The sequence below is a fragment of the Heteronotia binoei genome, chromosome 8 (assembly GCF_032191835.1).
Source record: "Heteronotia binoei isolate CCM8104 ecotype False Entrance Well chromosome 8, APGP_CSIRO_Hbin_v1, whole genome shotgun sequence".
NCBI lineage: Eukaryota > Metazoa > Chordata > Lepidosauria > Squamata > Gekkonidae > Heteronotia > Heteronotia binoei.
In genome coordinates, this window is record NC_083230.1 from 103348768 (window position 1) to 103367673 (window position 18906).

The 18906-nt window shown below is 42.9% G+C and overlaps 1 protein-coding gene across 1 annotated transcript in view; it reads right to left on the reverse strand.

Annotated features, from left to right (window-relative positions):
- CACNA2D4 (calcium voltage-gated channel auxiliary subunit alpha2delta 4) overlaps positions 1-18906 on the reverse strand; it is a 269022-nt gene that overhangs the window by 100042 nt on the left and 150074 nt on the right. The window contains exon 26 of the mRNA XM_060245776.1: positions 13446-13523. Within this exon, the coding sequence (XP_060101759.1) occupies positions 13446-13523 (78 nt within the window). The remainder of the gene's footprint in view (positions 1-13445; positions 13524-18906) is intronic.

Consider the following 18906-nt stretch of genomic DNA (forward strand, 5'->3'; position numbering starts at 1 on the left):
CCATGTAAAGTAGACCAAGCTCTTCATGTTGAGAAAACTGGGATTTAGACTGTCCTGCTGACAGTAGCAGATGTCGTAGCTATGGATTTCAGGAGATCAAAAGAAAAGTCTGGATTTACTGAATTCATATTAGTTATTATATTTGAAAAGAGGTTCATCATTAAAAACATTTCAGAATTACTGTTCAAGTGAAACTGGGCAAATATATAACTTACCAACAGTGCTTCTCAGCAGAATCAATATACTTCAGCACGATAGAGATCAGCTTGCATGGCTGTGCTGAATATTCCATGTATAGGATCAAAATACTACCAGAGATGCATGGCTGTGTAAATGTTAAGGAGATTATTCAGGAGTTTGATTATAGGCTGCCCATGCAAGAATTTGTCTCTACAAGTCCATGGAATGTTTTCACCAAAGGACTTCCCAGTTGAACATATGAACATATGAAGCTGCCTTCTACTGAGTCAGATCCTTGGTCCATCAAAGTCAGTATTGTTTACTCAGACTGGCAGCGGCTCTCCAGGGTCTCAAGATGAGGTTCTTCATACCTATTTGCCTGGACCCTTTTTAGTTGGAGATGCCATGAATTGAACCTGGGACCTTCTGCTTACCAAGCAGATGCTCTAGCACTGAGCCACCGTCCCTCCCAGTTCCTGTTAATGTGGCTGACTGCTATGTCCTAAGAAGAATTACACCCTTCTATGCCCATTGGCTTCAATGGAATGAGAAGGGTGCAGCTCTGTTTAGGATTGCACTGGATTACACTTGTGAACCTGGTTGTTGTACGATATAATATGGAACACAGTCCTTAAGTCCTTAACTATCTAATGCTTCAATTTCAATAACTGCCCCAAAGCTTGTTTCTCTGTATAAGCAGATGAGATCTTGAAAACATATGCATGAGAACCATCACTAAAAGCAAAACAGCCCGGTTCTCCTCATAGGCTTGCTCTATCCCAATCAAAAAAGACTGGAAGATTATTAGAAGCATAAAAATGCTGCAATGTGAACATTCATAATACATGTGCTCGTGACATCACTGCACAAAATGTACATGCATGGAATTTAAACAAAAATATCTACAACTGTTAAATATCCCTTATTGTGCTCCAGGCAATCGACTTTTTTCAGCTATCAGACACAGCCAGCAAGGAGAGGCTCCCCTAACAAAGCCATAATGAATTAGAATCGAATTCCATCAATAAAAGTGTATGCAGACAGGAGAGATGCACTCTTAGCTCAATGGGTTAAAGTTGCAACCAAGGAAAATGTGCTTGGCTCAGTCAGGGCGACCCAGGGAAAAAGAGGTAGGCACAGCTGGTTGGAGGGGAGGACAGATGGCACGTGCAATCTTTTTGTTTTCTTTCTGTTAGGTATATTAGAGTTTAAGGGAGAGCAATGAGATTTTTAAAAAAAACAACTGAAGGTATATTATATTTCTGGCTTGTTGTTTTAGAAGAATAATAAAGAATGTATTTTCCTAAACACCTCATGTTTTAAATGTAATCTGTGAAAACAACCCATGCCTACTTCTGTACAAATCTCCAACAAAGAAGCCCAAGGGCACAAGAAGTTCTTGAATTCTTAGGGGACGTATGCACAACGGAATCACAGGAACCGCAGGGAAGACAATTTTAAATATGGATTAAATCATGTCCTGGTGAATTCTGCATCTGAATATTCCAAGTCGGCCTAACACTAAAAGAACACTACCTTCAGTTAAAAATAGGCAGATCTCTCCACTCTGGCTTGTATGGGCAGCCACTATGCCTGGGTTCTGCAAGCAAGTGAAGGTGGAAGGGGGGAGGATTGGATTCCATCCTACTCCATCAGTCTGGCAGGCTCTCCCTTGTCACATATCTAATTCTCATGATGGTCCCACTGAGCAGATAAAAACAAATCTGAACAAGGTGGGTTACCAGGTTGCCAAGTCCAACTCAAAAAATATCTGGGGACTTTGGGGTTGGATCCAGGAGAAAGATTGTGACAAGCATAACTGAACTCCAAAGGGAGTTCTGGCCATCACATTTAAAGAGACCACACACCTTTTACATCCTTCCATTGGAAATAATGAAGGACAGGGGCACCTTCTTTTGGGGCTTATAGAATTGGATACCTTGATCCAATCTTTTTGAAACTTGGAAGGTCTTTTGAGGAGAGGTGTTGGATGCTATGCTGCAAATTTGGTGCCTCTGCCTCAACAGCCTCCCCAGAGCCCCAGATATCCACAGATCAATTATCCAATCTCCAATTGGTCTCCATAGGGAATTAATGAGTGTCCAGGAGACATTTCCCTCTCCTCCCCTCCCCCTGCTTTCTGATGACCCTGAAGCGGGGGGAGGGGCTCCAAACTGGGGGATCCCTTGCCCACACCTGGAGATTGGCAACCCTATGTTTTAGAAACCTGATACCCCAAGGTGTGAAGAAAAATCTTAAAAATAAACAAGAGGAGGCAAACAAACAAGCATAAAGTAGACATTGCAAAATGGCAGCTTTATAAGTTGCCATTTGGAAACTGGTAAACAACTTCATGCAGTCATTAGGGTTTGTAGAATCTTTCGGGATCAAGTGCCGTGTTCTACTGGAGAAAGTTTTCCTTCCAGACGTTTCGTTCTCAGCTGCGGAGAACATCCTCAGTGGCGTTGCAGCCGGAGCAGGCGCTCAGACCTTCTTGGCTGCTGTGCATTGAGTGGGGCCAGGGCTGCTGGAGAGCTGCTATTTCTAGGCTGGAGGGGGTGTGATGAAAGGGGCAATTGGTTTGTGGATGTGCCCATTGTTTGGTGACAACAAAGCAGAAAAGGAAGGCAGAAGGAGAGCCAATTTGGTGTAGTGGTTAAGTGTGCGGACTCTTATCTGGGAGAACCGGGTTTGATTCCCCACTCCTCCACTTGCACCTGCTAGCATGGCCTTGGGTCAGCCATAGCTCTGGCAGAGGTTGCCCTTGAAAGGGCAGCTGCTGTGAGAGCCCTCTCCAGCCCCACCCACCTCACAGGGTGTCTGTTGTGGGGGAGGATGGTAAAAGAGATTGTGAGCCGCTCTGAGACTCTTCAGAGTGGAGGATGGGATATAAATCCAATTAAAAAAATAAAATAAAAAAGGAAGGGAGGGAGAAAGGAGAGCAAGAGAGGGAAGTCAGGCAAACTGGGAGACTCCTATCTTATCTGTTGGTGGTTGAATTTCGCCACGGTTGCTTTCACTGGCCTGAATTAACTATTAGAAAAAGATGCTAACAATTAAGGGAATGTATAAAACTGTAAGCCCCCAGACCCTGTTTTACACTGAATCCAGATTATACCCCTCACTCCATTCCAAACCAACACAGTTCTGTGAACACTCGCTCTTCACAGCTGTTGTAGTGTAGTTGTAATATATGACGGTAGATCTTACACTAGGGAGACCTAAGCTGTTTCCATAGGGATGTTTTGTTCAGCTTTGGCTTCCTTACTGATGCACCGTTTTTGGCAGCATCCATATAACATCGTCCTCTACGCATCCTGTTCCTGCATTTCCTGTGCTTTGCTGAGATGTGGTGTGATACGATCTCTTTGGAAAAATCACAGTCAAAACACCTTGGATGTCATTTTTTCAGGTCTTGACCACACTGGTGCCATTTCTTTTAACTTAGTCCCTGCAGTGGCCATTCCCCCCGCTCCCCTGGCTATAGCAATCAATTTATCAATTTTATTATTACAATCCTCGATCAGCCAACAAAAATGTAGTCGACAACACATAAAAGAAAATATATACATACTGTAAAAATTTGTAGCCTTATTAATCTAACTTCTGTGACACATGCATAGTTATTAAAAAAGACTTAACCAAATGCTTTCTTATTAAGCAGGTGAAGGCACAGAATTTAGCTGCCTTAGGTGTTGTTTCATTTGAATGATCTAACAGCAGAAGGGACATGGAATATTTGTCAGATCTGCCTGGAGATTTGGATAACATTGGGGTGATGTATAAAGTTCAAATGTCCTTCTAAAATAAACAGTACAATAGGACATGTTTAGCAATTTCAATTGTGTTCAATTTGGCAAAGACAAATATGTTGAGTATAAGGGATACACAAGTATCTTCCTACCTACTTACCAGAAGAGCTGAAGGTAGAACATTAAAGTGGGCAAAGGTGAAGGCTCTGTGATATTTGGGAGAGTCTAAGGCATAAAGATATTCAACCAGGACAAAGTTTTTCCCACGGTTCCCTACTGCCAGATAAGCCTGTGCTCTATCAGCTTATAGGGCTGTATCCCAAATTCGATGATGATGATGATGACGACGACGACAACAACAACGGTCTTCCACAAATCCAAGATGTTTGGGCGAGAAGAGCTATAGCATCATAATGATCTTTTGCAACAAGTTGCTAATTTCCAGCTTGTAAACTGGGAACTAATTCATTGTTGCAAGCAATAGATTCTTATAATGCTATAGCAATTAAGCTATTAATTTTTTTTGTCTGAAAAAAGCTCCCCAGTGGGAGTGGAGGGTAGGGAATGGCAGTTACAGGACCGAGGCAATGAAATTGTAGGGGAAAGTCCAGGTGGATACTTCTTTACCACTGCAAATGCTGCAAAAGCAAAAAACAAAATGCTGCAAATATAACTAAAGCTACAAGAAGAATTGTCTTTATGAGGAAACAGCCTTGGATTAAAATCCCTGTTTACCATCAAACTCAGTGGATGAGTTTGGGTCAGCTGCTTTCTGCTCAGTTTACCCCGGAGGTCTGCTGCAAGTATTAAATAGGTGAGGGGGGGGGCCATGTAAGCCACCCTGGGAAGAAGGGTGGGTTAAAAATGTAATATTACATTCATGCTGGCTTTGTGCTAGGCAATGTTTAGCCCTGTTTGCATGTGTCACTTGCTGAACTGGCAATTCACTAACGTGCTGCAAACTAGCCATGTGCTGGGCAGACACCACCAATTTAATGGGTGCAACTGCTCACATGACCGCAGGGATGGATGTGTGCAGGCTTTGCAACTTATTTATTTATTTATTGTATTTATATCCCGCCCTCCCCGCCGGAGCAGGCTAAGGGCGGCTAACAACCTCATTCTGTATATCTGTCCATGCTGCACTGCTCCCACTCTCTGAAATATTATATCACACAAGCCCTTTTCCAATATGCAATGAAAGATATTTACACAGACTGTCCCTGTGCTCTGAAATAACTATAGAATACTGTGTACATTACTCTTTAAGAACTCTCATTTCGAGGGTATGGGGCTATTCCTTTCTTCCGCACTTTCTTTCATCATTGTAATCTCTCTCTCTCGCCTCCCCATGAACAGCTGCTCTTCAGATATTCCTTTCTCTGATCTTCTCAACTGTCACTTTTCAACTGTCGCAGATGATTCCAACCCCCACATTCCATCTGCCTGCTGAAAGGGGAGCTCTCCTCCACAAGCAGGGGCTCTTCTGCCATTCTTCTGCTTGACAAAAATCCAGGTCATTTGAAAGAGAGACACGGTTGGAGCCTTTGGTGGGCTCCAAATTTAGATTCCAGTTTGGATCTAAACGAGTTAGCCTTTAAGGGTATTGTGAACTGAAGATATGAAGCGTGTGAGGAAAGCAACATGCATTGGATTATGAATTGAAAGTGTGCTCTCTGAGCCTTAATATGAAAGACTTGAACAGCTTCCTTACAGCTAAAGCACAGACAGGGAAACACATACCAGAAGGAAGCTTGGCACAGGCATGTTCTGTTTTGGGAACAGTCAGAGCTCCAACTGCTCCAGTCTCCCCCATCTCCCTTTCACAAACCCTCAGAGTCATGGATTGCAGTAGTAGAATCTGAGGAGCCAGAAACTTGCAAACTAGGAATAAGGCCTATTGTGGAGGAAAATACAACGGGCTCCAGAAAGAGGATCTGGGTGAGTGCCCCCCACACTTGCTTTCTACCCACCCACCCAAGTGAAGGGATTCACTCCCCCCTACCTCCCAGGGAGCTGATCTCTGCCATCTGGAGAGTAGTTATAATTCTGAGTGATCTCCAGCCCTCACCTGGAGATTGGCAACAATGGTCTCCAGGAGGAAATGGTTGGTTTGGAGAGTGCGGTCCATGGCATTGTACCTGTTTGAGGTCCCAGCTCTCCTCATACCTACCCTCTCCAGGCTTCACCCCTCAAATACCCAGGAATTTCCAAAACTGGCGTTGGCAACTGCTAAATTACACTGGGTGTTCTAGGAGGGTTTCTGCTGAACAGGAACAAACAGCCAGACATAGTTAAGTCATGCTAGTCAGGTGGCATCAACTCACCCAGAGGGTGTTGTTAGGCCTAGAGTAGCCAACCTCCAGGTGGAGCCCGAAGATCTCCTGTGATCACAACTGAACTCCAGACAACAGATCTGTTTCCCCATCCTAGAGAAAATAACTGCTTTGGAGGGTGAACTGTATGCCATTCTATTCACCTGAGGCACCTCCCTTTACTGAAAGAAGTTGGTTGCTTAGCAACAGCCTCTGGCTAGAGGCGAGGCTGAGGGGAGAAGGGAGAGAGGGAGTGACAGGAAAGAGCCATGGCCTGTGAGAAAATGCTCCCAGAGGGGCCAGGCCCTGCTGCCTAGTCACATTACAGCAGCGGTGGTTATTTCTGCAGCCTTTGGAGGCTGCATGTGCTGGGATGGGGTGGCAGAGGTCTTTTGCTTGCATTTCATGAAGCCAGTTAACAGATTGGACACAGTGAAGAGTTGGAGATGTGTCTTTCTCTGAGGTAAGACTGTTTTTGTGATTTGTTCAACATTTCTGAGCCTGCAGTGGGCAGGGGCAGGGGAGTCAGTCAATGGGAGGCCAGAGATACTGAGTGAGCTGTGATGTGCCAATTATTTGTTGAGAGCATAGAATGCACCCATAAGCCAATGGGAGAGATTCATTTGGCCACCACCATATAGGAATTATTATTATAGATTCTGGAGCTTCCACCAGACTTTACACTGTGTGAATTGTATGCGCTCTACACCATAAGATATGCCACTTCTGTTGTCTAGTCCATAGCCCTCTAGGGAGTGTCAGGTCCCAGGTTAAATTCTCAGCACCTCAAAAGAATCTTATGGAGCAGGAGCAGGAAAGATCTCTCCTTTAACAGAATCCTCGGAGAGCTGCTGCCACTTGGAGTAAATAGTATCAGGCTGCTAGGACCAATGATTTAACTCTTTATATTCACCTGTGTTTAAAGTTTAGGTAGCGTCATACCTTTTGATTGCAAGAACTGCCCTCCTCTCTCTTTCTGATGCAGTTTTAAAGCATTGACAGCATGTCCTCCTGTGCACCTCATGAATTCACACACAAACACATATGTAGTTTGTGAGTTGCAGAGCACATGACACAGCACATGCATGTCATTCACCACCACACCACCAACACTGCACAGGAATTTTAAAATGGGATTTTAGCTTCTACTGCATGCGTAAACAGTATTTTCAGTCACAGCTGCTCAAGATATGATCAAAGACCTGCCTTCTGACTTAAGAACATAAGAGATGCCATGTTGGATCAGGTCAATGGACCATCCAGTCCAACACTGTCACACAGTTGCCAAAAAACCAGGCGCCATCAGGAGGTCCACCAGTGGGGCCAGCACACTAGAAGTTCTCCCACTGTTGCCCCCCAAGCACCAAGAATACAGAGCATCACTTGACTCAGACAGAGAGTTCCATCTATACCTTGTGGCTAATAGCCACTGATGGACCTCTGCTCCATATGTTTATCCAATCCCCTCTTGAAGCTCTCCATGCTTGTAGCTGCCACCATCTCCTGTGGCTGTGAATTCCATGGGTTAATCACCCTTTGGGGGAGAAGTACTTCCTTTAATCCATTCCAACCCTACTGCTCAGCAATTTCATTGAGTACCCATGAGTTCTTGTATTGTGAGAAAGGGAGAAAAGTACTTCTTTTTCTGCCTTCTCTATACCATGCATAATCTCGTAAACCTCTATCCAAAAAACCTTCTGCAAAAATATTTGCTCTTTGAAGATCTTATACTTGTTGACAAGACTACAGTGCTCCTTCATACACAATGAAATATGCAAGTTCACTGAAATGTGCACATTATCTCTATTGATTGCGTCCACATCCTTTCCACTCAAACATATGTGCAAAACTATGCAGTGTTCAGACAACCCTCTCAGAACATACAGTCTGTATTCTCTGACTCACTGTTCTAATTAGTGCCCAAGTGCAGTATTTTGTCACCAAGCAAATAATCTTTCCTGTGATATATGGGCATCACAGTGCCACCCAAGCTTTAGGGCAGGCTTCAATACACAAAACAATATGGACTCTGAGCACAGGATATGACTTGCCTTTTGCCCTTTGGATTCTGGAAAACTAATGGTTATAATTTTTTCCAGCCACATATCTACCAGCCTCATCAAAACATCCCATAAGCCAGGGAGGCATTTGACTTTGGATTCTCTCACACCCTTGACACAGATCCCTATGCATTCAGCCTTGCAAATAAAGCCACAAAACATGTTAATAGTCAGATGCTCACTGTCATAATAAGATTATGGCTCAGATCCTAAGCCATGTTCCTGTTTTCACTGTGTTTTTTTTTCTCCCTGTCCTCAGGACAGCCCCCTAGTGTGAAGAACATTCCTCCACCACTAGGCATTTTTACTCAGCGTCTTTCAGTGAACCAAAAACATCTAGGCACATAGGAACACACTCCACAGCAAAGTCCGTGGTATCTGCAATGAATGTGTTGCAATGAACTGCAATGAATAAAGCACAATGCAAAAGAAAGCCCAGTTTACAATCTCAGCCTACATATCAGACATTCCTTTAAAATATTCGTTATATTACATGGGGTCCCAGACCTCTCCAATCCAGATTATGGATTACCTTCACCTCTGTTGCTTCTGGAAGGCTATAGCATGACGTCCTCAGACCATTTCACACCTTAGAAAACCTTAAGACAAAAACCACCAGCTGACAAAAATTCTCTGTCCTGTGGCTTGGATGCAATTTTTACTCCCTACAAGCACACACATGCACTCAAAACCTATCCTAATTCCCATCAACATACACAGATTTACGTATAAGATAACACAAGCATCGCTTACATGCACAGAAACATCTCATGCACTCATGCAATTGTCATGTTTACATACAAATCCATTATCTATAGAACCATCACTAGTTCTAAGATTGAAGACTGGTGCATATATCCAGGCCCTCAAATATATCAGGGGCCCAATACACTAATTATCATCATGTGTGCATCCTCACCCTGCCCACTTACACTGATGAAGCCACCCCCTGCTTAGCAGAAACGCATCTACGTATACGTTTCGACAGAGTTGAGGCAATGCAGGAGTTAATACCAGTGAAAGGAAAGAGGAAATTAAAAGTGAAAAGTTGAAAGCCCAGCACATGACTCTTCCTCTATCACATCTGTGAATCCTGCAGCATGAGAGTAATTGTCTGAAATGAGTCAGACCAAAGGCACAAGGAAACAGTTGCCATAGCAACCCCCTTCACTGCTCTAATTCCGCTCAGAATTAAAACGATATCAAATAAATTTGGGAGCAAAGGGAACACAGCAAACTCTGTGGGCGCCCATCTCAAAATGTCCTGCAGTATTGCGAGCCTTTTCTGGACCAGAGTCAAAGGCTTCTTTCCTTTCAAGCTCAACGGCAAGAGCAGTCAGGAGACAAACCAGCAAGGACAGCAATGGATAGTTAACCCCAGGCTAGACAGTATCCATTGCTTCTGCATGAGAGATGAAATTAGCTCTTGGGCTGGAGCCCCAGATTTGAAATAGGCTTCAAGCCAGGGGACTGGAGACATGTGGAGACAAGGGAAATCCCACAGCTCACATCCAGCAGAACTGCCATTCTGCTCCATTTCAGAGTTCCTTCCTAGGTACTAAATGAAAGCACTGGGAAAAGGCATAGCAGTTAAGCCATAGATCAGACTAAACAGGGCTAGCCAAACTGCAGCTCAAGAGCTACACGTGGCTCTTTCATACATATTGTGTGGCTCTTGAAGCCCCTGGGTTTGTCTCTTTAAATCACATCTCCCAGCAGCTTGGAGAATGTATTTAAAGTTGCTTTCTTTTCCCTCCCTCTCCCCCAATCTATTTTCCTTCCTTCCTTCCTTCTCTCAAACATCTGACATTTATTCTATGTGACTCTTACATTAAGCAATTTTGGCCACCCCTGGACTAAATAAAACAGAGGTCCAATGGCACTTTAGAAATTTACAGAATTCACCCCAGCACACACTATTAGGAATCTGACTTCATCGGATGCATGAAGTATATTAGGCAGGCATAGTCATACTCAAAGATGCAGACAACAGGGAAGGGGAGATGTTACAAGGGGGGGGGGCAGCTGAAAACAAGACCCAGTCAAGGAAGTCATCAGTTCACTCAAAATAATTCATTCAGATAACTCTTTTGATTCAAACTTTTTAAAAAGTTAAAATTCGTGGGAAGGGCGGGATATAAATCCCGAATAAATAAATAAATAAATAAGCATCCTCCTTTTATAACACCCTGCCTTTCTGTTGTTGTCAGTATAAGTGCATCAGCATAATGCATGTACACTTCATGTATCTGAAGTCAGCTCTGACTCAGAAAAGATGGCGAAATAAATTCTGTTAGTCTCTAAGGTGCTGTTGGATTTATGTTTTATTCTGCTGCTACATACTAACATGGGTACCCATCTGGGATTATCTAAATCAAGCTTTCACTCATTTTTGCAAAACAAGACTCTCCAGTTTGCTCTGCGATGGATGAGAGGATTGAAAGAATTCTCACACTGGAAGGAGCACAGCAACCAACAACTTCTCCTCCTTCTCAACAACAGGAATTTTAAATGGAGAGTTTAGGAGCTGTACAAGCCCAAAGGCCAGCTGCTGTGCATCTGGATTTTGCTGGAGTTCAGTTTAACTGCTCCACACAGGCTGTGCCTGCACTAATGGCTCCCAACAGTCCAACGCAAAAGAAAGTGGGAGGAAGTGGTTGCAACAAACCTTTTAAAGGAGGAACAGTCAGGGTTTTTTTGCTCAGGTGCCCAAATGTGGAAAATATACAGTATCTGCATAAGGGCTTCTGTGTATAGAGAGGAGGTCCTTAGACTTCCAATTCAAAGATTCTATGATTCCCCTGCCCAAATATCCCCTCCTTGTGCTATGACACAAATTACTACTGAAATTTCCTTTTGTTCAAAATCATATTGTCAAAGGTTGTGTAGGGCTTCTTTCTATGGGCAAAAAGTCAGAAACCATACCACACATATACAGCTTATGGCACTGATTGTTAACTTAATGTTAGTGTACAATAAACACAAGAGCCATGGTGCAAATGAGAGGTGATTTGGTTTGGGAAATAGGAAAACGCAATGTCCTCATCTCTAGAAGAGTAATATGTTGAGGGCAGACATGGCAATCTGTGTGATGGTCTTTGAATTTTCAAGCTATGACATGCAAATCCTGATCCCACGTGCAACCACAACCAAGAACAACTCTTTAAAACACATACACACACAAATTGGGGTTTGTTCATGCTTGGAATGATTACCAGGTTTCAAGCAAATAACTCACTCGAAGAGAAGGTCACACAATAGGAGAGACGTTGCATACAACACAGTCGGGGGAGACAGCAGAACTCCCGCACAGATTCCAGCAGTTGCACTGGGACTTTAAATCTGTTAGCAGCTGTGATGTAACTACAGCAGTTTCTCCCCAGTGAAAAATAAAGCCCCCGGTTATTGACTCACTTGAGAGAACAGCCAGTAACGTTATCTGAAGCAGGGTAAGGGACTCCTCATATTGTACACATTTGTTCTATGATTCTGCAAGCAGAAAGCTCTAGGCTTATGCCTCTGGAGACAAAGTAGCCTCAATTAAATTATAATTAATAATTATGTCTTAGCTAACGTTTGCACGGTGATCAAAAGCTATTAGGCGCATTCTAGTAGCTAACGGGGATTCCTAATTCACTAGGAAAGGTATGCATATGCTGCAGTAGTGAAAGCTATCCCCCATGTAGTTTCCACCTAAAAAGGCCGCAGTTTTGATAGTATTCAAAGGGTCACAGAGAAGCAACAGAGAAACTTTTGTTTTCTGAGCCAGAAGAAGATATTTGACTGCTTATGTTGTGTCATTAAAGAAAACTTAACATTTTTTCCTCTATATACACAGCCCCCAGTTAGGTACAAGATATCCCTGTAAGTCTCTTCTTACCCCCTTAGCCACTTCCTCCTTCATCTCTGTATTTCTCAGAGCAGTTTCAGATGTTACAAAAATGCAAGGACATACTGTATGGCCATCGCTAGCTTGTATATGTTCTTTTTGGATGCTACAAATATGTGCTGCTTTATCCTACTACCCCCACCCCATTCAGCTCCTTCCTGGGCACTCTGTTCGGTCCCTCAAGCCCACCTTCCTCTACTTTCCACTTGGATTCCCAGCTTTCAACCCACTTGTCTCCTTGGAATCCCTGCCTTTTTACCCTGATGTAGAAAGGCCTGCCAATCAGTTGTCAACTACTGTGCTACACGTACAGAACCTTGAACTTTTGCAGAAGCATACTGAAAGCTCAAAACAAAATAGAGTTCTATGGAAAACGCCTAAGTCACGCTAAGTGTATGCTTCTTGACCTGCAATGAAATATTGCGTTCAGATTCAGAGATATCAAAGGTCCTAACTTATAGCTGAACTGACTATTTGAGGCACTCACGAAAGCTCATGCCCTACCACAAATTTTGTAAGTCTAAGGTGCTGCTAGACTCTTAGACCGATTTCCCACCAGCCTTACACCACTCTCAAGCTCCTCTTCTCAGCGGGGCTTCCCTCTGATTTCACACTATCTGCCCTGGGGCTGCAGCTAGCATCGGCTTTTTCAACTGGCAAACAGAAACTGCTTTTTAGAGGTTTCTGTTTGTGGCTTGAAAAAGCCGATGCTAGCTGCAGCCCCGGGGGCAGATAGTGTGAAATTGGAAGGAAGCCCCGCTGAGAAGAGGAGCTTGAGAGCGGCATAAGGCAAATGGGAAATCGGTCTTACTCTTTTCTGCTACTACATACATGGCTACCCATCTTGAACTATGATCACTTGAAACTTCTGATAAAGTGGAACATTGCACTGAAAAAGTAAACAATGGAGGCTTTCAAGGCTGTTTTGTGGAACAATAGTTTACCAGTCTTTCAGACAAGATTCTCTTGGGCATGGTTCCTTTAGGGAATATTTGGGAACATCATGGTCTCAGATTAAAATGAACACAAGAAAGAATGTGCTGCAAAATGGATGAAAAACAGCTCATGGTTACCCAACACAAACACAAAATTGAATCTCCACGATGGCTTAGCACAATACGTATTCGAAACGTTGACTTTTTAAGTACTGGGAATGCTACAAATTTCCAACAGAGATCATTTCATCCTCAAAACAGATCTAAAATGACACTTAGCATTATGCCTTAATTGTATTGAAACAGGCTCCTACCTGCTGCAATTCCGGTCTTCCCACCCACGGTCACAGTCACAGATGTGCTCACTGTTACCACCTCAGGTGGACCTCCATCTGTCAAGACATAAACACACAAATTCAGTATCGGGGGAGAAAGCAGGCTGAGTTCCAAAGAGAGTATTCAATGCTGGATCATTGCTTGGTTCTTCTCTACCTCCACTTCAGTTTGTTACTGCAATGCAGGTCTTTAGGGCTAAAGTGCTGTCTCAACTTTTATATAGGGTGGCCATTTGGATTATTAGCTCTATTGATCAACCTTTTGAGGTTTTTGGAGTTCCTTGCTGTGTTGCTTCTGCAGTTCTCTGACTGGAACTGGGCTCACAGTGGAATGTGAGCTTGGAAGCTAGCTTTTCACTTTTATTTGAAGGTCTTGTTTTCTGAATATGCTGATAGTTTTCTTTTTCTTTTACATTCAGATCCTTATGTTTAGCACTGGCAAGTCAATCTTTAGCTTTCTTCTATAGGGCTGTCCCATCTGTTTCTTTTATCCATTGGCCCACAGGCTGGCAAACTATCTTTTGACAGAGCACACAAGGTATCAAATTATCAACTGGCTCTTGGCAGGGCTCATAGAATACATCCGTAGAGTATGCACTTCACTATTTTTTTATATTGGGCCCCTATTACCCTTCCTGATTTTCACTGATTGACTGTTCCCAAATATCAGAGACTGTATCCCAGGAAAGAACATCTCAGACTTGACATTCTACTGACCTCTACAACAAAACCAACAGCAAACAGACAGAAGCCTTACAAATAGTAGATGAGCTGTTAAACTATGTCTGTTCTGTATCACTTCTGCTGTTAGACAGGAACTCACCTGGCTGAATGTTCACAACAAAATGGTAGGTCATTTGGATAATAGGAGGTTTCTAGCAATTCAACAATGGAAGAAGTTTGCCCTGACATGGATAGCCCAGGCAAACCTTATATTGTCAGATCTTGGAAGCTAAGCAGGGTCGACTCTGGCAAGTATCTGGATGGGAGACTTCCTTGGAATACCACACACGCATAAAATGGAAGCAGTTCCACAGGGGTGGGTGAGTGAGCTGTCCATCACTGGAGGTTGTCAAGCAGAGAGGCTAGACAGCCATCTCTTTGGGATGTTCTAGTTTTGGATTTCCAGCATACAGTAAGGCAGGGGTGGCCAACGGTAGCTGTCCAGATGTTTTTTGCCTACAACTCCCATCAGCCCCAGCCAGCATGGCCAATGGCTGAGGCTGATGGGAGTTGTAGGCAAAAAACATCTGGACAGCTACCACTGGCCACCCCTGCAGTAAGGGGTAGAACTGGGATGTATAATCTACTGAGGAAAATTCCTGCCATATAGAAAACTAGGCTTCCAGGGAGAAAGCTGTGCTTGAACCCTCCTCCCATATCTATCTATCTATCTATCTATCTATCTATCTATCTATCTATCTATCTATCTATCTATCTATCTATCTATCTATCTATCTATCATCTATCTATCTATCTATCTATCTATCTATCTATCTGTCTGTCTGTCTGTCTGTCTGTCTGTCTGTCTGTCTGTCTGTCTGTCTGTCGTCTGTCTGTCTGTCTGCAGAAGCATTCTATCATATATACCACCCTACTCCCACATTCCGATGTGACACATTCAATAAATACATTTATTTCCTCATGTGCTGTTTCTGAGAACTAGCCACAGAAATCAAGTACAAGCTAGAACTGCTTCTATTTCATTACACTCTACAATTGCTCCATTTTCTTTGGTTACAGGACATTCTGAAGGTCAAGATTTCTGATCAGTTTTTTCCTCTAATTTTTAAATTATATCCTAGCTTGGATGAATGTTCTGTCCCAACATAAAGGTTTTCCTCTCTTTTCCCCCACAGTGCCAGCATTTGCCATTGTGTTTTATTCCTGGCTCCATCACCGGTGCCCAAATATGTCCTGAACATGACTTTGCAACTTCATTCAATTTTAGCCTCAGGTCTTTGGCAGATCTGTTTTGGGTTTTTTGTTTTTTTAAAAAAATAAAATTAAGTTGATTTGTGGAAAGGCACTGCACAGACCTAGGGGAGCACTTGTTCAAGTCAAGGACTCTCCCTCTGGATGGCATTCATATGCCTCAGCCATTATCCTTGTGGCATTCAAAAATCCTCTCTCACTTCTGTTTGCAATTTTGGGGACAGGCAAAGGACACTAAAACCCTCCAGCAGGAGGCTGTGTGACTTGCACATTCTTGCAGAGCTACACATACAAATGCAGCACAAACCCTAAGGAAATAAGTGTTTGCCATTCGCTTATCGCATAAGGGGCTAATTCTAACTTCTTTTGCAAGCAGGGCTTTTTTTGGTAGAAAAAGTCCAGCAGGAACTCATTTGTGTATTAGGCCACACACCCCTGAGATCACCATTGTTTTGCACAGGGCTTTTTTTGTAGAAAAAGCCCAGCAGGAGGTCATTTGCTTGTTAGGCCACACCTCCTGACACTAAGCCAGCCAGAACTGTTTTCCCTTTGCATTCCTGCTGAAAAAAAAAGCCCTGTTTGCAAGTATCTAATAAGAACATAATCCCAACTGGTATTCTTGTGTACAGCTACTGATCATAGACTAGATTGTCTCTTCTGAAGCCTTAAGGTCCAATGTAAGCCTACCCTTGTCTCCAATTAAAGACATACAAGACTTTCAGGAGAGTCCAAAGTGGTTTGTGGGTAGAACCATTTCCCATGGTGTACTGGAATATTGCTTTTGTCCCACTAACTCCTTCAGTCAAATAGATTTTGTAGGTTTTTGAAAGAATACAAACATCTGGAAAGCCTATACAGCAGAGGAAAAGTGAGATGCACTCCAGCAATTGATGCCTGTCTCCACCATAAGTCTTGTTCTATTTTCTGTCAACTCTCTCAGTGGATTTAATTCTTGGTTCTAGCAAGTGAAGTCCTATGGACCTGCCTCTAGTTCTCTAGGCAAGTATCTGTAAAAATATATGATCATCCCAAAATAGCATGTTGCACAGGGTCCAAGAGTGGGTAATACACTGAGGCAGCAGGAGCAGGGAATCAATATATCAGTGCTGACTTTCAGTTCTGGTAAAGAGTGTCTATGTCTTAGGACAGTCACTCCAGTATCTGATACTCAAGCCCACCACCAAAAGTGTGAGCACAGACTCCCCTCATAAAGTTGGCTCATTCATATGGAGAGGAAAAAATGATGAATTGTTATCACAAAACAAGCCTCTTGAAGTAAAACTTTAGCTGAAGAAAAAAGAGTAGGTTTGAAGCAGCAATTCTAGCAACACATACCAGGGACCTGTGGTTTAAGGATGTCCTGGCATCCTGAACGAACCATAGAATGGAACCTAAGATCCTCAGTAATCTTCTGAGAGCCTGGAGAATTTCAAGACTTGTAGTTCGAGGTGACATTCTGATAACATGAAATGGGTCATTACTCAAAGATCAAGAGCTATAGGAGTCTCAGCAAGCATTCTGGCAGATAAAGGACAATATTTTGGAACCTCTCACATCTCCCTGTTCCCTTCATGGAAACGAGCTGCTATACACATCCTCATTCTAGCTTCCATTTTTTTCAGATGGTAATTCTATATGGGTGTGTACCTCTGATAAATTTGTGTGAGGTCTGGTTTACATTTATAGGAGAATGAGGTAGTATAAAGTGAAGGTGACAGAATGGACTGCACTACTTCAAACTGCAGGTGGAGATTCCCGGTTTCAATGTTCCTTTGCACAAAACTCCCTGCAAATACGATAACTATCACAGCATTGGGAAAGGTTGTACCTCCTCTCTAGGCTTGCTATGCTGGGGTTTTTTTTGCAGTAAGTTTTTAACACAGCAGAACATTCCAAAAGCAAGATCCTCCACTGTCAGTCTGAAGCAGTGCTGCCCATTCTTACCACCTCAACATGATACCACCTCATTCTTATTTATTTATTTTATTGGATTTGTATCTTGCTCTCCCTGTTTCCATGCTCAGAGTGGGTAGCATCATGACAAAAACATTTTAAACATAAATACAATAAATATAATAAAATGGCCAACAATATATATTATAATAAAAAGATAGTCCCCTGTGCAAGCACCAGTCGTATACAACTCTGGGGCAACGTTGCATCATGACATTTTCGTAACAGACTTCTTATGGGGTGGTTTGCCATTGCCTTCCCCAGTCATCTACACTTTCCCCTCAGCAAGCTGGGTACTCATTTTACTGACCTCAGAAAGATGGAAGGTTTAGTCAACTTTGAGCCAGCTACCTGAACCTAACTTCCGCCGGGATTGAACTCAGGTCATAAGCAGAACTTGGACTGCAGTACTGCAGCTTACAATTCTGTGCCACGGGGCTCCTTATATATTATAATACACCATGTTAAACTAACAGTATAACAAATAATAACACAAGATGGAGAAGAACTCCAGTGGAAGTGGTGTACAATCTGCCTGGTCTAACAGGAAAGGGGAAGAGAGGAGAGGCCAATCAAAGATGAAACCCACCACTGTCCTCTCTTGCATGTGTAGCTCAGCCTGAATGCTCTTCACCCAAGATTATGCACAATCTTGCTTCCCAAGATTATGGACAATCTCCCTGTCAGAAATAGTACATATGACCTCTGTGGTTTTGGAGTAATTCCATTTAATACCCAAAGAAGTGGTCAAGGATGATGAAGGTGGCAAGGCCCCAGGGGATGCAAGACACAGTGGGAAGGGTCAGGGAGGAGGAAGCATCAGAACCACCACCACCCCCTCCACAGGCAAACATAAGGATATTTCCATAAAGATGCCTTCCTTTTTAATTCTGGTTTATCTGCAGAAGACCTTCCTAAAATAACATATTAGGATGCAGGGAGATTAATTTTGTGGAGGTGTTGATATCATTATACAAAGTGCCACAGGATGTGGGTGGATTGTGAAATCCTTGGGCAATTTACAGCCAGTGGAATTTTATATAGGGTGAAAGAAGTAAAGTACTTCCTCCCAACCCTGCCATATTTCTTTTCTGGCAATGACTATCTGAAGGGAGGAGGACAGCCTACTTTTGGTTTTAAAAAAATCCCAGCCAGAAATGAATTTGTGGCAGAAATAATCTGATAGTTTATAAACAGATATTGGTAGAATCTAGCAGATAAGAAGTTGAACCAGGTATGGTAAATAGTTAATTTAAAAAAAAAAACCTGTCAGATCTACCCTCAAAATATCATGGCTTTTCAGGTCCACTACTAGTTGCTCACCAGAATACATATAAAAATAATAGAAAGCTGTCAATTCTAGAAGGTAAATAAAAGTGGAATCGGATCAAGAGAGGATTGCAGGTGCTTTCTTTCTACTTCCCCTCCACCACACACTTTACGTCCTTGTTCGCCTTCTTTTTCTCCAACCTCATCTTCCTCTCTTTGCTGCTGACTTTTCCACCCACCTTCCCTCCCACTACAATGCCAAAAAAAGCTTTGCCGCTAAAGA